Source organism: Callorhinus ursinus, unplaced genomic scaffold (genome assembly GCF_003265705.2).
Source record: "Callorhinus ursinus isolate GAN/ISIS: 27379988/994484 unplaced genomic scaffold, GSC_fseal_2.0 scaffold25, whole genome shotgun sequence".
NCBI classification, from domain to species: domain Eukaryota; kingdom Metazoa; phylum Chordata; class Mammalia; order Carnivora; family Otariidae; genus Callorhinus; species Callorhinus ursinus.
In genome coordinates, this window is record NW_027397087.1 from 1,008,836 (window position 1) to 1,029,872 (window position 21,037).

At 44.4% G+C, this 21,037-nt stretch overlaps 1 protein-coding gene across 1 annotated transcript in view; it reads right to left on the bottom strand.

Annotated features, from left to right (window-relative positions):
- Positions 1 to 21,037, bottom strand: part of RYR3 (ryanodine receptor 3) — a 518,087-nt gene that overhangs the window by 69,470 nt on the left and 427,580 nt on the right. Inside the window, exons 59-65 of the mRNA XM_073877464.1 lie at positions 20,856 to 20,923; positions 19,778 to 19,899; positions 16,045 to 16,094; positions 15,579 to 15,639; positions 13,273 to 13,511; positions 11,770 to 11,851; positions 3,613 to 3,743 (exon numbers count right to left, since the gene is read on the bottom strand). Of these exons, the coding sequence (XP_073733565.1) occupies positions 3,613 to 3,743; positions 11,770 to 11,851; positions 13,273 to 13,511; positions 15,579 to 15,639; positions 16,045 to 16,094; positions 19,778 to 19,899; positions 20,856 to 20,923 (753 nt within the window). The remainder of the gene's footprint in view (positions 1 to 3,612; positions 3,744 to 11,769; positions 11,852 to 13,272; positions 13,512 to 15,578; positions 15,640 to 16,044; positions 16,095 to 19,777; positions 19,900 to 20,855; positions 20,924 to 21,037) is intronic.

Here is a 21,037-nt window from a genome sequence, read left to right on the forward strand (position 1 = left end):
CTGTCAATTCATAAAGATGTCCAATTGACTGAAGCCTTGATATGTCAGCTCATATTATATTTCTAAACCAAAGGCTCACACCATTTCTCACCCTATACACCCCTCCCCCACCTTGGTCCCGCAGGCCACTCACTTTGTATAATGAATGAAGTCTACCTTCTTAGAGTCCATTAAGCCATCAGTCATCCTCTGGCAAACCTGATTATCCCAGAACACATATTCACGTACACTCTACTTTTCAAGAGCCACACACATGGTCAACGTTCCTTCTGTTGATTAACTGAATGATGGGAACCATGGGGTCAGGGGACTTGGGCACACCCCACAGTGTGTCACTGATGGACGAAAACTGTGTCGCCTCTAATCACATTCTTCTCTCTTTTCTTCCCTGTGGAGTCTGCAGTGATTATTTATTTTTCATTTATGGATATGTCTTGTTAAATAAAAGTAAAGTATATAAAGTAAGAAGGAACATAATTCCAATAGCCTTTGAGAAGAACAAGGGGACAGAGTCATGCCCTTCCTTCCCAAAGCTTATCCAAGGCTTCCTGCATCTTTGTCAAGTCCTCATTTTGCCTGCTACTGTATGTCTATGAGCTCAAGAGCAGAGGAGGTCCATTTCCCAAGGCACAGCTCTACACATTGGTCAAAAAGAGACATATGATCTCCTGAATCACAGTTGGGGCAGAACAAACGGATAAATATCTAGTGCTGTCATGACTAGGCCCATGTCCCTTTGGAGCTGTGGAGCAACACTTCGGCTGGCCTATGCCTACAGGTGTCAACAGCCCTTTCTCAACCAGAGCCTACCCAGCTGCTTAGCTCCTATGTGAGCTACAAGATGTGACTCATTCAGTATCAGGAATGGGCGGAGAAAAACAAGGTTAGAGATAGATTTTTGCTAGGCCAAGAAAGGGGAGAAAGGGTTAGGTGAGACTGCTAGGGGTAGGAAATGAACTTAGAGAAGTCACAGGAGACTTTGGAAAGCTGAAGCATCTGGGCAATGTCTCTCTCCTAACTTTGAGAACACTAGTCTCCACTGTATTTATTCAAGCTTGGGACCAGAACTTCATTAAGTGGCTTTGTCTAAATTGTCCTGGTCATCGTTTCTGGGGGCAATGTGCTTCTTTATCTGAAGTAACGAGAAGCAAGTGGGAACAAAGCCACTGGCTTAGCGCTCTGCATTCTTACATGGAGAGAAGAGGATGACACAGGAGTGTGACATGAATAGAAAGTTCTGGCTCTTATAACTCTCTCTCAGGATCTCAAGACAGTTTGAAAAGGAGGCTTGAACCGAATGGAACTGCCACACAGTCTAGTCATCTAGACTCTATCAATATTTTCAGAGAATATTGGTTCTGAGTACAATAGGTTCCGGTTTGAAATGGTTTATTACAGTTTTTTCTTCCTTAATATTGACTAGGCCCATGGTGTGGTAATTTTTGCTTCATGTTACATTAAATCATTATAGTTCTTTCTAGTTGGAGTCCAAACTTTATTCAAGTTTCCCTGTTTGAAGCTCCTCTGTTCTATTCCATTGACTTCCAGTAGGATCACAATTCATCCACATAGGAGGACTCTCCCTTCCATCTCCCTGGGAGTAGATGTATAACCTGTCTTGGATTCCAGTTCTGGAGTATTCTAGAAAACTTTTTCTGTACAGGTCCAGATAGTAAATAAACACTGTAGGCCCCAGACAATCTTTGCCACCATGACTCAACTCTGCCCCTGAGGTTGAATTGGAGCAAAATGTGCCACTGAAAATATGCTTCTTGGCATAAGGATTATTTTGGGCTGATTATTTTTAAAGAATCTACAAACACAGGAGAAACTCTGAAAACAGAGTAGAAGTTACCCTTGTGTAAGAGAAATCTAAATTTTATAAAGGAAATTTACATTAGAAAGGGGGCCTGTACCAGGAAGTGAGCTATTTACCAGAGATCACTTTTTCATCTGAGAAACTCATCTGCAGGGCAGGGCAGGGCAAACGTTTACCAAATGTTTCCACTTCTCCCCTTTCCATCAATTGCCTTCGTCCTTTTGAATCCCCAGACCCTTATCTCTGAATGGTCTGTCTATAAACCTCAATCTGCTGGCTGCATTTTGAGTCTCGTAACTTTGTGGGGCTCCTATGGGTACTCATGTATATATAATTACATTTTTTTTCTCCTGTTAATCTTTTTTTTTGGGGGGGGTCTCAGCCAAGAACAATTAAGAGTAGAGAGAAAATTATTTTTCCTCCCCTACGTAGTGCTAAAGCAGCCACAGACAACATGTAAATGAGAAGGTGAGACCATGTTCCAATAAAACACTATTTACAAAAATAGGCAGCAGCCAGATTAGGCCCATAGCCACAGTTTACCTACTGCTGTTCTAGAACTTAGTGTGTCAACACCCCTGTTAACTTCTCTTTCTTGCATAATTTCAGTCCCTCCTAGTGTTTTTTTTTATTTAAATTAGCCAACATATAGTACATCATTAATTTCTGATGTAGTGTTCAATGATTCATTAATTGTCTGTAACACCCAGTGCTCATCACATCACATGCCCTCCTTAATGCCCATCACCCAGTTATCCCATCCCCCCACCCACCTCCCTTTCCGCAACCCTCAGTTTGTTTCCCAGAGTCAAGAATCTCTCATGGTTTGTCTCCCTCTCTGATTTCTTCCCATTCAGTTTTCCCTCCCTTCCCCTATGATCCTCTGCACTATTTCTTATGTTCCACATATGAGTGAAACCATATGATAAGTGTCTTTTCTGATTGACTTATTTCACTTAGCATAATACCCTCCAGTTCTACCAACGTCAATGTAAATTGTGGGTATTCATCATTTCTGATCGCTGAGTAATATTCCGTTGTACATATGGACCACATCTTCTTTATCCATTTATCTGTTGAAGGACATCTCAGCTCCTTCCACAGTTTGGCTATTGTGGACACTGCTGCTATGAACATTGGGGTGCAGGTGCCCCCTCTTTTTACTACATCTGTATCTTTGGGGTAAATATCCAGTAATGCAATTGTTGGGTCGTAGGGTAGCTCTATTTTTAACTTCTTAAGGAACCTCCATACTGTTTTCCAGAGTGGCTGTACCAGCTTGCATTCCCACCAACAGTGTAAGAGATTGGTATTTTCCTATGCTTTATTTTTTACAATGATAGACAGCATGTGGTTATCATCTTTGGAAACACAGCCTCTCCCTGACCTTGGAAAGTACAATTAGATTACTAGTGCACGTGTGCCCCTTCTGATGACACTCTGCAGAGGAACTAATAAAGAAGTCATGTCCCCACATGCAGAAGGGGACTTGCAGCCAGGGCAGACTAGAGAGCCTAAGGCTTTAGGATGGGAAGGGATTTAGAAATCAACCACACCGTCTCATTGTACAGAAGAGGAAGCCAAAGTCCAGTGATAACAAAATACTTGCCTGTGTCCATGTTTCCAGTAAAATGGAGACACACAACATGGACCCCAGCTTTGACCTCCTGGCCCCTCTCAGACTATATAAACCAAAAGTGCTGCAAGGCAGCTATTCCCTGCTGGATGGCCTTCCTTCCTGGCTGCTTTCCTCTCAACATATGGGTTGATCACCTCTGAGGGAAGATACTTACTAGACCTCTCCCTGGGGGTTTTAGTGTTGAAGACTGAGAGTGGATTGTAGCGGTTAAGGGTGGGCTCCAGGAACGCCACTGGGATGGCAGCTGCCAATGAGGCTAGACATTCTCCAAGGGCAGGACGTTGCCTGGAAACAAAGAAGTCCATTTAGAAGTGGTGCCACCACATACTGGCCCCATGCATGGTGGGCCAGGCCCCTTTCTCAAGATGTCTCAGGCCATCTCCCCATAGATTACTCTACTGGACATCCCTGGATCCTGGGCTCAGCAAGATTACAAGCACTTCTCCCTCCCCCCATCTTTCTCTGGACACTGATCATTGGTGTACAATGGTCTTAGCACATAGACCCTGGTTCTTAAAACTGGTGAAGGCAATATAATAATACACTCTGCAGTTTTGTTCTTTTCTCCCAGCATTTCTGAGAAGTTTTGCCATCATCCAAATTGAATTTGATCCTCTCTCTGTTCTCAAAATGTTTTGAAATCTTCTGTGTCTCTCTGTGTCTATTCCCTGCTTTGGATGGAGCTGGTGTTTGCTCATTGGAACAGTAGATAATGGGCCCAAAGCACCAATAAGACACAAAATAAAAGACCTGCCTTGCAAGAGAAACACGTCCTAAAGCACATTGCTTGATTTAGAGGAAAGACCTCTAACACCTGTTACTTCTCACAAATATTCTACACAAATATTTGAGTGTCCATCATGTATAAAGCTCTGGGTCTCAAGTATTTGTGTGAAATGAGCAACCAAACAAGAACAAAATGCTTAGGATTCCTTGTTCAGATTTCTAGTTTTCCAGCTGGGAGAACTTGTGCTTGCTTGCCTGCTAGCCAAGTCAGCAAGTGTAAGTAATGGAAACCAGCCACTGGCTGTCAAAGCAGAGCTGGTACCGAGATCGTGTTTCCTCTCCTGGACCTGGGCTTAGCCTTGGAGTCAGCGTACTGGCTAGCTCAGCGGGTCCCTTCTCCCAGTGTCACACAGTGACAGTGCTGACTTGAAGGGTCCTGTATGGGCGCTGACATCTGTTGCTTTCTGATGAATGAGAGACCAGAGCCATCTGTTTTTCCATCATCAATGTCTTCTTTCTGTCATTTACCGGCATTCAATCACTGTCAGACTACACACCTGTTATGTGAGTTACACACGTGATGTCAGTTCCCAAAGAAAGAGGAAAATGTCTTCAAACTAATATTATGAGTCCTTTCTTAGACCACGATACAAAGATAATTAGTGGAAAATGCAGACGATAGGTCTATAATTAAGAAGTGGATGGGGATTAGAGTGTTCAAACATATCTTGTTTGCCTTCCTTTGTGTCTGACCAATCAGAATGAGTGCTGATGCTGTGTATCTGAAGCCCACTAGCAGAGTCCGTGGGAGCTGAGGGTGTCAGGCTGCATCTTGGGGGATGTTAATGGGACCATCATGGGGAAAACTGCCAGCTAGAGAGGGCACACTTGGAGCCAGGAGCAAATGCTTACACGCATACAACAGTTCTGTGGAAACAGAAAGGCATTCAGCCCTCAGGGTTCCCTTCAGCTCCCCACCAAAACCTGAACTGAAGGCTGGGTTAATTGCCCTTCACTGTGATAATGGCCAATAATTCCAACAGCACCAAGAAGCCAGAATGTCAGAAGTGTAGGGTCTCCAGATGTGTATAACAAGCATTTACTACGGGGTGGGGGGGGGGGGGTGGCTAGGAGAGCCACTGCTTGCTGAGGAGTAAGCCACGGAGTCTGAACATTAGCCTTTGTCTTCCAGATAGTAAAAAGCCAAGCCTTTCTCCTTAGAACCCTGAAGCAATGTGATAAAATAACATATTTATGGTCTAATTACAAGAATTAGGATCAATGTGCAACTTGATTATAGGAGAGAAAGAGACACACTTGAATTGGCTTAGAACTGTGATCTTGATTGGTCCCCCCCAAAATAACTTGATATGGCTATCTGGGGTAGAATCAGAACCTGCAGGGTCTAAGAACTGCTGAGAGGCACTAGGAATCTGCTGGACCAGAGGGAGGGGTGTGGAGGGAGACGGTGGGTGAACGAGTGAGTAGAAAGCTGTCTTGGAACCTGTCCCCCCACGCCCTCCATCTTCTGTCACGTTACCAAACTTATGAAAAAAGTCACCTTTTGATTATTTAAAATTTTTTGAAGATTTTATTTATTTGACAGAGACTGAGCGAGCACAGGGCAGGGAGAGCGGCAGGCAGAGGGAGAGGGAGAAGCAGGCTCCGCTCAGCAGGGAGCCCGACGTGGGACTCGATCCCAGGACCCTGGGATCACGACCTGAGCCGAAGGCAGCCACCTAACCAATTGAGCCACCCAGGTGCCCACCTTTTGATTAATTTAAAGGACAATTAATACATGTGGTTTTAATTCTCATCTTCTATCTTCTTAAGCTCAGCGTTTAGGGGACTAGCTGAGTTTGCTTAGCTGTGAAGTGTTTGAGCAGAGAACTTTAAAATCAGCCTCCAGCAAGCAAGCAATCACTTCTTAGAGGTGATGGCACAGCCTTCTCCTGGCGCTGGAGGTGTGACTGTGAGTCCCCCTGTCCGGGTCTGCTCTGGGGGCTGAGCAGCAGCCCTCAGACAGACCAGGTCCTCTGCATCCTCTGTATGGAGCCTCCGGCTCCCGCTGCAGCCTGCACTCCTGCTGGAAGGTGACGGAGTGAGACGTGGGCTTCTCTGCAGGGACCTTCTGCACCACGACCTCCCTTTGGAGCAAGCCTCACTGTTTCAACCAACCGCAGGGGCCACTGAGGAGAAATACTCTGTTTCCTCAGTCTTGCCTTTCCGGGAGGAGGAAAGAAGAAGCTAAGCCGTGAGGGTGAAAGAAATGCCAGAGGGAGAGCACTGATGAAAGAAAATCTGGGCGACAATCAGGATGACAAGGGGGTAAGGTCAAATCTGAGCGCAAACTCTACTTGGCCCAGCAAGATGAACCTTGGAAACAGCGGGGCCTGAGTTGCCTTGGTGATAACTGGACCCATTCTTCTTCTCTTTTCTCTTTCTCTCTCTCATCAAATTAAAGTCCCGATCTCACAAAAGTGGATTTCTAGAAAGTTAGTCGGACACAAATGCAACCCGTGGGGGCAAAAGACAGTTTTCCAGTGTTATGCTGCCTCGGGGACATGCATTCCCTGTGCTCTCTGATATTAATTACTGACAAAGCTGAATCTCAACAAGCTCACAGCAGGGCATTTTCTAGTCTAGGGCACACAATGATGCTAATTAGCCATTTGGCCAACAGGGATAAACAACAGTTCTCCTGGTTTTGCTGTGAAAAGTTCTGTAAAAGTAAAGCCCACAAGTCTGCCAATGACCTTGGCCCCCAGACCCCAAGAGGGACTGAGCAAAAGCCTGCTGTTAGAATGCTTCTCTGGTCATTAGCGCCCCCAGGGGGCAGTGTGGGTTTGGACTGAGCCAAATAAGGGCTATTGAAACAGCTCCAGCAACCAAAGGGTCTACTTGAGGAGTCTGTTCACTGGATATGGAACTCTCTTTCCCTTTCCAATTCAGTTCTTACTGCCTAGCACAGTATCTTTCATACAGTAAAACTTCGTCAATGGTGACAGGTTGAAGAGGGTGTGATTTATATTTCAATTTTTGTTACTTTCTAATTTGATAAGTTGCAGGCTCTCCTTGTCCATCTCTTGATTTTATTTCCACGGATCCAGATCTAACCTCTCAAATGTCTATTGTTAGAGATCCAGGCAGAGTAAAAGTCATCATGGTAATAAGAATTATGCCTTGTACCTATCTGGTGTTTTGCAATTTTGGGAGTTCCTTCATGTATGTTCCAAAGGATGCTAAGGAGAGGAAGTAATATGTAGAAGAGGGGCAGAAAGCTGAGGCAGGCCACGGCTCTAGATGAGCAACACGAGTCCCCTCAGAGGCTTAGGGAAGGTGTGCAATGTTTGGTCAGAAACAACTGGTCATAGGCGGCAGGACAGGAAGGAAGAAATGTCTCTAAAGTGTGAAGGGGAAAAACAGTTTTCATTTGAAATAAAATGAAGGTTCCAATGGTTCAATCAATTTCCAAGTTTCGCTTCTTGACCAACCCCCCTCAAATGTTGTGAACAAAGTATCTCCCCATCAAAGAAGGCAAGTATTCTCTGTGGTTAAATGCATAAGCCTTTACTTTTTTGCTGAAAATTTGTTGAAAACTCTACTTGTCAGTGATCTCAGTGTTGTCTCAAGTGGAACATATCCCAAAAGAAAGGTCTCTATTCTGTTTCAATGACTTTCTTTTCTTTACCGTCAACCCTGTCACTGAGGTGTCTAGAGTCTCCCATCCACAATGCACACGCAAGCTGTAGCTGGAAACCAAATATTTAGTGGTTCCCTTACAACCCTGCAGACATTCATTAGCCACTTTAGCAAAAGATGGCAGAGAAATGGTGTTTTTGACTGAAGTTTCCTCCCTAAAGCACACAAGAAATGGGGAAAAAATTGGGAAGACATTGGGATCTTTGCTGAAATGAGAAAATGTGTGATAACGTCAAGCCACAAAGTATGGACCAAATCAAGTGGGGACGCTGAAACTGAAACATACTTTCTGGGCTAAGAGCAGAGTGTAGAAATCTCTGGAAGTAAATACGGGGATTCTGAGGGGCCTAGAATATGAACTTGTGCTTGAAACAATGAAGGGTATGTGTGTGGGGGGGGTGCAGGGAGACCTGCTGGGGATGCAGGACCAGGTTCATACTGCAGAGAGGCAGGCAGGACAGAGTAGGGAAGAAGTGTACATGCCATCATTCCTGTGACCTGGACTCCGAGCCTGGAGAAGCCACTGGACGGGAAGTAGAGTGCAAGAGCGAGAAGTAACCTGTCCTGTAGCTGCTGACTCAAGTCCTCTACTGGCTGGAATAAACCTACTTTTTTAAAAATTTATTTTTAAAAAATATTTAATTAATTTATTTGACAGAGACAGTGCATGCACAAGCGGGGGGAGCAGCAGGGAGAGGGAAAGAGAGAGAGGGAGAAGCAGGCTCCCCAATGAGCAGGGAGCCCGATGTGGGACTAGATCCAAGACCCTGGGATCATGACCTGAGCTGAAGGCAGATGCTTAACTGACTGAGCCACCCAGGCACCTGGAATAAACCTAATTTAAATGACTATACAAAAGCCCTATGTCTTTAGGTTGCACTAAAAATTTTACCTGTGACCTCTCACCTGGGCCACTTGCTTACTTTTGTTGGGGGAGACACCAAAGGCTAGAGGTGGATGCACTCTAGTGCTAAAGGCACTGTGGGCAGAGTGAGGGAGTCCTGAGCCAGTTTGTCAGATGTGAAGCTGGAGGATGTTTCTTCCTCATACACTCCTTCAACACACACCACCACCCCACAAACACACATGTGCACACATGCTCTTTTTCATTCTTGAAAACTAGCAATTAGCTAATGATCAAGAAGTAGATGAGAAACATGGTTCTGAGGAAGAATTATCCAGGAAAAAAATACAGAAAAATTCTTTTTGATACATTCACAGAAAATAAAGAAAATAAAGAGAGTCAGGAACATGGAGAAAGTTTGAGAATTACCTTACAAACCCAAAACAGGAAAGAGCAACTAGCTAACAGTACTTGGGAGAAAATGAGAAATGTGGAAGATTAAGGAAAAGCCAACAAATACAACCTCTCCCTCAATAACAGCTAGGGAACCCCCCTCCACAATTACATAATAAAGTGAAAGATTTGTAAAAAATGGAAGACCCAGTTCTGAATACTGAGGGGGCATATTAAGTTCTGAGGAGAAGCAGAGGGGACTGATACAGAATAAGCACATCCTGGAACATGTTATAGGAACTTACTGAGCTTCAGGACTGAAGAAGGAATCCAACAAACAGCCAGTTTTTCCCCTCCCACTGCAAAGTCATGTATAAGTCAGTAAATCACCTGGCCTAGGGTGCATTGTCAGAATACAAAGAAGCAAAGTCTACATGCTTCTGAGGCAAAAAAAATTATGACCCAAGGATTTTATACCACAGAAATTTTTCACAAAGTCAAAGGGGTAATATTCCAAAATATGCAAGGATTCAAGAGTATCTAAGAACTCTTACAGAAACAAATACTTAATGATGAATCTGGCCAACCAAGACACAAAACAAAATAAAAAATTTGGAATGGGAAAGTCATGGTTCAAAAGGATTGGCTATTTGGTGAATCATTACAATACAAAGTAAGGTAAACAAACAACTCAGGAAATATTGGTTCTAGAATAGAATGTAAATGTTATAAGAAATTATTATGATTTTAGAGAGAGAGCGAGAGAGCACACATGTGTGTGTGTGTGAGTGCGGGGGGGGGGGGGAGTTGGGGGGGAGGGCAGAGAGAGAGAGGGAGAGAGAATCTTAAGTAGGCTCCATGCCCAGGGCAAAGCCCAATGCAGGGCTCAATCCCATGACTCTGGGATCATGACCTGAGCCAAAATCAATAGTTGGAGGCTTAACCAACTGAGCCACCCAGGAGTCCCTGTTTTAAGAAATTATAGAGCAAAAAAGGAAAGGCAGAAAGTACAGCTAGGAATACAAGTGTACTAAATTTGCTTACCTTTTTAAAGTAGAAAGGTAATGACATTTTATCTAAATAATAAATCTAAAAATAGGAGTTGAATGGTAAAGGAATTCAGTTTTTTAGCTTCATCCAACAGGACAAAGTTGCAAAGCAATATGGATATTATGATCCCACATGTGTACGAATGTACATGTGTAGAATATATCTGAAATGACATACACCAAATTGTTAATAGTGGTTTCCTTTCGGAATTGGATCGGCTTGTTTGGATTCAAGATTTCTGAATTGCATTTCTGCTTCCAAAATGTGCACTTGTTTAAAACCAGAGCTAATCTGACAGCCGAGAATGGTAAAGGTCCAGGGTTGTATCACATAGAAACTCATTAAACGCTAAAGTAACAGCCTCATGTCCCTTGAGTTTTTCTGCAAGCTTTAACCACAGGAACTCTGAAAGCTATTTGGAAGCTGTGATTATGAAGAAATAGACATTTCTTCAACGTTCTTTGGTCACTAGCACATGATTTAGCTTGGCTATACAGTATTGCTTCTCCAGTTACATACATTTACCAGCTATCTGTTAAAAAACAAAATTCCACTGAGTAAATCTGAAGCTCTCACTGTCTTTAAGTGATTCATGAATCTGGCAACATCCCATCTAGCAAGTAGCGGGGTGCTTGGAGGAGATGGTACAAAATGGAAAGTTTTTACAGGAAGAAGAGTGGGACAACAAAGTCAGAAGCCAAAGAAAAAAAAGAAAAGTTTGGTCCAGGCGAGGTAGCTTTCCCTCAGGGGGAAGACCTGGGGGTCTTATCCTGCAGATTACCTCATCTTCCTTTAGGGGACAGAGAGGACCCTTATGACAGATTACCTCATTGGCACCTATTAGACTTACCAGTTAAGATTTAGATTTCTGGGGCGCCTGGGTGGCTCAGTTGGTTGAGCGACTGCCTTCGGCTCAGGTCATGATCCTGGAGTCCCGGGATCGAGTCCCGCATCGGGCTCCCTGCTCAGCAGGGAGTCTGCTCCTCCCTCTGACCCTCCCCCCTCTCATGTTCTCTCTATCTCATTCTCTCTCTCAAATAAATAAATAAATAATCTTAAAAAAAAAAGATTTAGATTTCTACAGGAGGTTGAAACTGCAATTAAGGGGGCACCTTGGGTTAAGCGTCTGCCTTTGGCTCAGGTCAAGATTCTGGGATCCTGGTCTTGGGATGGAGCCCCACATGGGGCTCCCTGCTCAGCGGGGAGTCCGCTTCTCCGTCTCCCTCTGCCCCTCCACCTTGCTCGTGCTCTCTCTTGTACTCTCTCTCTAATATATAAATAAAATCTTAAAAAAAAATAAGAAACTGCAATGAGATTAGGTATTAAGCCCTGTTTTGGTGACTTGGCCTGGCCCAAGTAAAGCCAATTTGGGCCTGTGGTTTTCTTTTTAACTTAGCTCCACAGAAGTCATAAATCTCAATAGCCTCACTACATTTTAATATTGCCATAAACATTTAATGACCTAGGCTCAGAATCACCATCCCATTTCAGTGAGCATTTTGATTTTGCTGTACTGAAAAGATGTTGTTAAGTGTTGAAAGACTGTAACATTTTTCTAAGTCTTGCACGTGTAAGCCTCTTTTGTTCACTAATTACCTTTCAACATAGATATTCTTTCCAGTCCCAAGGGAGTAGAGGCTGCACAGTATGTGGTAGCATGAAATCTGCACATCACCTACTGGAAAGAACAAAAAAGAGCAGTCATTACCATGCTTCAATCCCAGCACTTCACCTTGGGCACAAGGAAAGGGTCCAACAGAAAACACGTGCTGGCATGACCCAGGGGCTAAAGGCAGTGCATGCACCCCGCACTGAGCCCCCCAGCCTTCCCCCACCCCCGCACGATATAGTCCCTTTCTCCCCAGATGCTGGTTACTGAACTGGGGGAGAACCCACTGACAGGAGAACGCCCTCCACTGAGTCATCTCTGTTCCTTTGTGGGCTTTTGATGTGAATCGCATTGCTTCTCAGGGAAAGAAATCATTTGACCAACGAGACTCATATGGGATTTTTTTTTCCAATGGCGGGGGGAACACTATAGTTAAGTTTTATATATAGTAATATCTCCTTCCTTTGAAAGGAAGAATGCAAGACATCTGAAGTTTGAATGAGTCTTTTGTTAATTTCCTAGGAAGACATGTAGAACATCCCTACCTCTTTAGAGATAGACCAAAATTTCTCATGTCCACCTGTCCCAAGTTCTCTGATGGACATTTTTCAAAAAACAATTCAATCATATCATGATTGTGCCATGTTTTCCTGAGGGAAGGGCATTTTCCACTTAGGAATCCACAGAGTTGAATCCATCGGCTACATGCTCCTTCAATGTCTGGAACTCATAATAAGGCAGGGACTAATTGCACATAATGAGAACTAATTTAATTTTTAGGTTTTCAATAAGGAAGGGCATTCTTTCCATGACATGACATAATGAGTTTGGATGCTCCCCCATCCCTCTGCCCTCCTCCATGGAAATAACTGATTTTCATTTGTTCAGGGATATAGCAGTCACAGCGTCAGCTATCAACAGTTGGTTAAATTGAATTAAATCATGTGCCAACATTTAAAGCGTGAAACTGAGCTTGGTGGCAGAATATTTGCTCTAGGGGGCAATATGTGGTACTAAATGCAAATTGAAATAAAACTAACTGACTATGGTCTTCTTCTGAAGGCTCAGATAATGAAATGTTAGCAGCTTTCCTTTGCTCCTGGTATCCAATGAATAAATTAGGGCTTCTTAACAGGAAAATTGGTATCTGAAAAACCCTGGGAGTGAACCTATATCCCTATATCCCCTGCTGGATTACTCAGATAACCTTTTCAAATTAAGTGGGAACACAATGGCTGACAGCTAAGCCAGTGGGTGGAAAATTCTGGTCCTGAATAATAGTGGGGAAAAGATGAAATATTATATACTCAAATTGGAGGATTTCTCCTCCTCTAAGTATTTATTATTTCATTTTTAAACCTAAGAAGAAAATAGCATGGAATAATTATCACTCCGTTCTACTTTCAAGGTCAACTCAAGTGAATGAGTCACACACTTCTTATCTGGGGCCACGTGCATAGAAATCCACAATAGACAGTAATAGGACTCACAGAGTAAATCCACCCCAAACTGATGCTGAGCAACGTGCTCAAAGATGGACGTCAAAATGGGGAGCAGAGCCACCGTGGTATAGTTAATATTCTGAGACACGCCTTTAATCTGCGTTCTGGAATGGGTAAACTTCCCCAGCTTCAGGTTTTCTGAAGTCTTCTCTAAGTCTTCTGCAGCACTTTCAAAGAATGCTCGTAACCCGGCCTTGACCAACTCTGAGCCTGACTTCATGACCGTCCTGTAAGCAAACGATGTTCAAGACCAGAAGCATAATCATAATCCAAACCTTTGGCCAACCCCCTTCATGAAACTGGTGACCTGTAGTTTAACCCAGCAGACATCTGACACTCTAGTCAACTGAAAACACTGAGTCAGAAGTGGAGAGAACAGTTGGCATCCAGGGAGTCACCTGGATCACACAATCCCAAGGGGGGCTGACAACAGGATGGTATTCTCTGTAGGATGGAATTAGCGCTCCACTGTTCAGGAAATACAGAAGAGGGTTTAGAATGAAACTGAGTTTAGTCATCCTTTATCAGTATAGTGTCCCAGTTGGCTACATTCCTCTGTAAATATCTTTTTTTAAAAAAAGATTTTATTTATTTGACAGCGAGAGACACAGCGAGAGAGGGAACACAAAAGGGGGAGTGGGAGAGGGAGAAGCGGGCTTCCCACGGAGCAGGGAGCCCAATGCGGGGCTCGATCCCAGGACCCTGGGATCATGACCTGAGCTAAAGGCGGATGCTTAATGACTGAGCCACCCAAGAGCCCCCCTCTGTAAATATCTAATTAGAAGGAAGGAGAGGTGAGTTTTTCTTAGAGTTAATTACGGGATAAGCTACTTTTATAAGGAGTAGCTAGAAATATTAGCTCTCCCATGATGCAGGACCTCTTACAGGGAACAAAGAAGTCACCTGAAGTTTAGATTTCTATTAGCTTGCAGGGATGTCCTAGCTTGGAGAAGGGAAGGAAAGAGGGACAGAAAGCCCCCTTTAAAACAGACAGCTTCATCAGACCACTGGGGGGGGGGTGGAGAACAACTACAGAATGTGCCCTGTGGGAATGGAGATTAGCCTCCCCTCAAAACTATTTTATAAAACTTAGAAATGGAGCAAAGCTAACAAGTCAACTATTATTTTCCATATTTCAACATCTTATTCACAAGATTACGACAGGCTTGCTTCAAGAACAGATGTTTTTTATCTACAGCATTTTCAGGATAATCATCCAACCCACCAGAAAAATAAAAACAAAGAAATGAAGTCAGGGAGGCTTGCTCCTAGCCTGTGAAGAATCATGAGCTGTCTTCATAACTTTCTAGTCTTGGGTTTTGTCAGGAATGATGATCAAACACGCTGACCTGCATTTAAAAAAAGAGGGCAGGGGGAACTCTCTCCCAAGGCAGGCTACATGCTCCTGGGAGTCAAGATTTCTCTTCCTAGCTGCAAGGGATCTGAATCCTCTGGGGTGCCTTGGCCTGATCCCACGAATTTGTGCTGTCCTAATATCACCATGTTTGTTTCTTGTTCTAGGGGTATAGACCCCTCAAATCCCCTTTAATTATCCTTAACTTTTTTTGGTACCCATTCTTAGTTGGTAGGTTTTCATCTTGTGGCCATTCCTTCAGTTGGTTTCTCTTCTGCATACAGTCCTTCTCCCAACTTTGACAAGGGGCTCTGCTTGATGAGTGTGTGAAAGCGAGCTCCCTGTCTGTCCTTGCCACTCCTCCTCTTCCTCATCTCATCAGATCATTTACGCTTACATTACTGGAACTTACACATACATTTGTTAAGACTTCTTTCCCTTTCAGCCATCTTTCCTGCAAGACCCTCAGGCCATGGGTCCAAACACATCTTTGTCTCTGATCTTTTTATTACATAACCCTGCACCTCCCTCTTTGGCTGCTTGGGATTCAGAATGTTACGGTTCCCCTCTCCCAGGGTGTTTATGGCCTCGCCACCCATCAGGTAGCTAGCTTTTCCTTTTTTTTCGTGGAGAATGAGGGACAAAGTGGCACTCTGCTCTATTACATATTTTATCTTCTGAAAGATGAATTTCTCAGGAAAAGAAGAATTGATCAAATGCTCAGCTTTTAGCGTGCAGCACATGTCATGACAGTGGCTCTCCATCATGTGAGTGGAGAGATGGAGAGTACTAATGTCAGGCTAGATTCATCTCCTTCCTGTGCCCCCCGCCCCCGGCTCCTGCAGAGCAGGGACACGTCTTCTCTTCTATACAGTGAGTGAGAAGAGGGGGTCAGAGAGTGAGTCTTGAGAAACTACTGGAAAAAACTGGGCAGACTTACCTTGTGTCAAGTGTCTGAGCTAGGATGTGAAGACAGCTCACCATTGTAGTAGAATCGCTGCCTAGAACCAAAAATATCACCGGTGACTCCCCAGATCCTTCAGCCTGTCTTTTAAATGCAACCTTCTCAATATGCACAAACTGCAGCCCAGCATAATTAACCACCAACACACGAAGTGTCAGATCTCTGTGTGGGGACAATGCATTTATCTCTGGCCCGACACATCTGCTGTTTGATGGATGTTAGAGGCAGAACTTAAAACATTCATTGGTGTGGAAAATTTGAGCTCTTTAAGGGGTAAAGAGGTCATTTATCATACTTCAGACCAATTTTCTATGGCAAATTTAGGTGACACCTTCATCCTAAGGCTCAGGTTGTCTACAGGCACTCGACGTGAAGGCAAAATGCAAGTTAAGGATAATTATAGGGAGGAGTGAGGCTTTCAGCAATACTTCTCTTCACTTACCGAAGAGGGAAATCCTGTGTCGAACAAGAGCAGCGAGTTTGCAGAAGAGGCTGAAGCAGAAAAGAAGGTGAGTGGGAAAGGCACAGAAATCCGAGGACTGGTTTGTACCCTCCCTCCCCCAGGCCTCCACGCTTTATATCAAAGAGCGCAGAATGGATCTCTAGGAAAATGCATTGTGTTCCTCTCCAAGACTCCCCTGGACCACACTAGGAAAATCTGTGCTCCCCGCTGTCTTGTTGGAGAGTCACGAAGGCACCCTGGAGGCAGCCCCAAACTCACAGAAAATAATCCTTCTGCAACAACTGCAGTATTTTTGCAGTGACCAGGTTATTGCAAACCATCCCTTGCTATAGAGTACCATGTGCTGACACATTCATCTGGATGACATTCAGGAATACACGAGGATTCTGACAAGGATCGTGCATGTTCCACTGTTGCAACAGGTTGCAAACCATTTTGCAGCCTACACTGGTGGTGGGAAGCTTTAGATGGGAGGTGGGCAAGCAGGTGGGAACAGAAGAAAATGAATGGTTCAGGGATGGGGGATATGGTGTTGGACAAAGCCATTTTGGGAAATTGCTTTTCTCTGTTAATTCCTATTAGTTGATGGGCCTGACCGAGTGGCTTCCTAGCTGTGCTCCTCCCTGGAGGCTAGGAAAGCCCATCTGCTATGCTTGTGGTGCTTTTTGACCCTACCCCATGCTTTCGCTCATCTTTTCTATCATGGAACCCCTTGATAAGGAAATGAATCCATCTGTATCTGAGCGTTCTGCTTTCTGTGGCATCTAGTAGAGAGCCTTGTGCAGTTAGGAAGGAGCTCTATAAATGTTTCTGAACATGCCACTGATGGACCCTTACCCACCATGGCCATGATGTGACCTGTGTTGTCAATGGCTCTGGGGACGAGGCTGCTCAGAACTCTGACCCTATGTGACACTGGCCCAGCTAAGGCAAGAACTTTGTAATGCCTTCAGCAAGCGGTCCTTCCTGGTGGAACACAGAGGGGAAGGTAGACTAAAAACACCTGCTACGGGCCAGGGGTTTCTCAAGCTGAGACTGAGCTGAAGTCCTTCCCAGTCTCTCTCATTCATAGCTTGTCGAGGGCTTCCTGACTCACACGGGGCAGAATTCTTTTCGGGAACAGCTCAAACGGAGAAGAAACACATCCTGAGTGTTGGCGGAGATCAGAACTTGCTCACCTTTATGTCCTCAAGTGTTGAATCACTATACTGTACACATGAAACTAGTATTACACTACAGTTTGTTAACTGACTGGAATTTAAATAAAAACTTAAAAAAAAATAAACTTGCTCACCTTTCAATGGTTTTCAATTAACACCCGGAGTCTACTGAGCTGTCTACTGGACAATCACAGCTAAAGTCCCCTGTGCGCAGTCATTTATTTCTGCAGTGGGAATAAGCTGGAAACCCTGGCCTAGAGCTTCAGAGAACTCAGAATAAGTTAACAGAAACTTGACAGCCTGCTAGTGTGAAATTAAACAGGGACTGCTTTTTTGCTCTTCCCATTGTGTCCACTTTTTAAAGCGCTATGTATTTGATTAAAAAAAAAAATCATGGACTTGGGGGAGGGAGAGAGCCTGGAGGAACATGAGCCCCGCGGCTCTGCTATGACTAGCTGGGCTGTCCCGGTGAAGCCACTTAACTGCTCTGGGCCTTGCTTTTATCATCTGTAAGTAGGGAGTAATCACAAGATCCTCTTAGTCTTTAGAATTAGGGGCTGATCAACGCAGATATTTCTGGTGAAATGCCTCAAAGCAGACACATGCTCTGTATAAATACAAAGTAACGTTTTTCTAACTAAAGCAGATGGTGGAATTGTTTGATCCTCATACTAACAGGGCTCTGCTTGCTGTCAGAAGTGCTTGCCCAGGCATGCCTAGGCCAGGACCTGAGGTTTTCAAAGGCCCCTTCTTGTCCTTAGCCCAGTGTTGCGAGGGGCCAGAGTTCCCAGGTGCCTCCCCATCTCAGAATTTGCAAGTGACAAATCAAAGGGACCACAGGGGAGAGAGTATGGTAGCCCTGGTGATTGGCAGCAGATGCAGAAGAGGTGGGGTGGAGGGGAAAGATGTGGACAAGAAGGGTCTGGAGGTGTGAACATTTGGTGCAGATGCTACAGCTTCTGTGGGAGGGTGGCAAGCACACCGATGGATCTGGAAGCTATTTGCAAGGCTGATCAGATGCAGCTTGTCTTCCAGCCGTGACAAATGGTGCCTGGCTGAACAAATGTTACATTTCCATGAATTAACAATCTCACAAAAATAGATGAAGAAGATAGACACACCTGCCCTCTGTTGGATTGTCTGATTATCTCACTTTGCCCCTCATTTCCCGAACTTCTTACAGAATATACCGGTGCATCCTGAACATATTTAGGAAATCTTTGGCCAGCAACTGATGCTAAGTGCATCTCATTTTGACAGCATGGGCTCCTCCTTTCTTAAAAAATGAGGTTAAGTAATGACTGCAGAGAAAATGGCACTCCATGCGGCTAGAGAGGACTTTCATTCTTGCCCTAACTTACTACCTGGGTCACTTTGGGCAAACCTCAGTGTCCTCATCTGTAAAATGGAGAGAATATATAGGCAGTTCTTAGAGCATGGTGATGGTTCACAATGATATGCAAGAGTTACTGCCCACTTGTGTAAGGAGGAAAAACCAGCTGTTAGCTCTGGGCTTAATAAGTGTTTGCTAAATCCTGAGGCTGACTGTCCTCATGAGGATGGTGATATTTAGTGGGTGGGCCTTTAGAAAGTACACTGTATGCTGTCCACCATCCATGGCTGTTAGGGAAAGAGCTGACTGCTTCCAATATAATTCTTTTCTTTTTTTAAATTTTTTTAACGATTTTATTTATTTATTTGAGAGAGAGAGAATGAGAGATAGAGAGCACGAGAGGGAAGAGGGTCAGAGGGAGAAGCAGACTCCCTGCGGAGCAGGGAGCCCGATGTGGGACTTGATCCTGGGACTCCAGGATCATGACCTGAGCTGAAGGCAGTCGCCTAACCAACTGAGCCACCCAGGCGCCCTGCTTCCAATATAATTCTTAACTCTTTGCTATTTAGAGGTCTAACTCATTCCCTGTCATTCCCGATCAAATCCGGACAAGACCAGAGGCATGGTGGAATCCATCTTTTAGTCTGATCCTAAAGCATTCTCTCTCTTGAGGTGCCCACATGTTATGCCTACAGCAAGGAGGATGGAGGCTGGTGCTCCTGAGGAACTTTTTTTTTTTTCCTATTTGGAATTTAAATTGAATTGTGCTGCTCTGGATTTCAAATATCAGATCACCCACAATAGGATTTGTAAGATTGGATTCTTTAAAACAAATTTAAACTAAAAAAGCCTGATAAGAATGGGATTGAAAACAGCATTAATCTGTTTCTTCTCAATGTTGTGTGTTTGCTTGTTCAAGCTTTAGGATTGATTTCGCCTTTTTCTAAATGTTATTTCAGGATAAAAGTTGATCTGAGTACATAAATTTTTTTCCAAGCCCTACTGATACCTCCAAACAGCGCACTTCTCTTGGTTGCCAAAATAATACAGATAAATATGAATATAAATACTTTTAAAACCAAGATGATAACCAAAACCTCTGTGCTACCCATCACTAGGCCACCGTTCATTTCTCTGAAAGATTCACCATTGAGTCTCTAGGAATCTGGGGTTTTATACAAAGCACATTGCCACCACGGCCTCTCTTTCGTAGACTCACCTGGCCACCATTTCTTTCTCCTTATGAGAGGCATAGCCGCTGCTGCTAAGGGGCTTCAGGGGGGATGACAGGAAGTAGAGATGGTGATTGGTGAAGTACTGGTCAACCAGAGGGAGGAGAACCTGGAAAATCCACCATAAATTAATTTCTAGGAAGCTAACCAAAGCCCCTCCTTTGGTTCCTTTGAAAAAGTTCATTTTCTGTGAGCAAAAAGCCTCTGAACATAGGTCCTGGAATTTCCAGGAAACTCTACCTGGTGGATTACAGTTTCCAACACATTTTCCTCTCATACGCCTCAAACCAGAGGTCTTGGGAATATGGGAATGGAGAAGGCTACTTACTGACTAAGGGTCCCGAGAAATGTGCATATGGCTGAGTCAGCATTTTTAGGAGAGTCCAGTGGTATATCTGTGCTTAGTCATGCCTTGTTGGGCACGGTGTCCAACAGGACCCCTTGGGGCCTAGGCTAGCACTACCAACCTTGAGCCTTCTGTCTCTGCTTCTCAGGCACAGCTACCCCAAGGCCTCACATGCATTCAGTCCTCTGAGTAGGGTTCTATGGCAGAGACTACTCCCTGGTACCCAAATTCATTCTTCCCTTCTTTCTCTTCGCAACAGAAACCCCCATGTTTTAGCTGGGCATGGAGTCACCCAGCTAGAGAATGCATCACCCAGGCTCCCTGGCAGCTAGGTGGATCTAAAAATGATGGAGTTTTAGCCACTGGGAAAGCACTTTAAGAGAAGCAGCTTGTCTTCCTCTCTCCTTTCTCCCTTTCCCACAGAGGTACTGGTGAGACCGTCCGGACCACACTGACACACAGCACACTAGAGGAGATGGTGGAGTACCAGGAGAGGAAGTACCTGGGTCCCCCGGGGTGACGGTGTGGAGCAGAGCAGGCTGCCTGCCTCCTCAGACCACCTACCTGCCTCTGGTTCGTTCCACAACAGAGAAACACAGGCCCATCTCGTCGAAGACACTGGAGTTTTGGGTATCTTTGTGAGATGAGCTTAACTTACACCCTAAATCGTACAGATTCTAAGAAGAAAGTAATTTGGTTAAATGCAGGGAATCACTTACTTTGGCAAAGAATTTGATCTCCTGGTCGTGGGGAGACTTTTCCGTTTTCCCACTGCTGACAATGGCTTCTACAAAGACAAAAGTAACACAAAGGTGGCCACAGTTAAAGGAAACTAAACCAAAAACAGAGCATTTTAGAAACAGAGCGGCTTCCCTGAGGGCCATGGAAGGGCCATTTGATT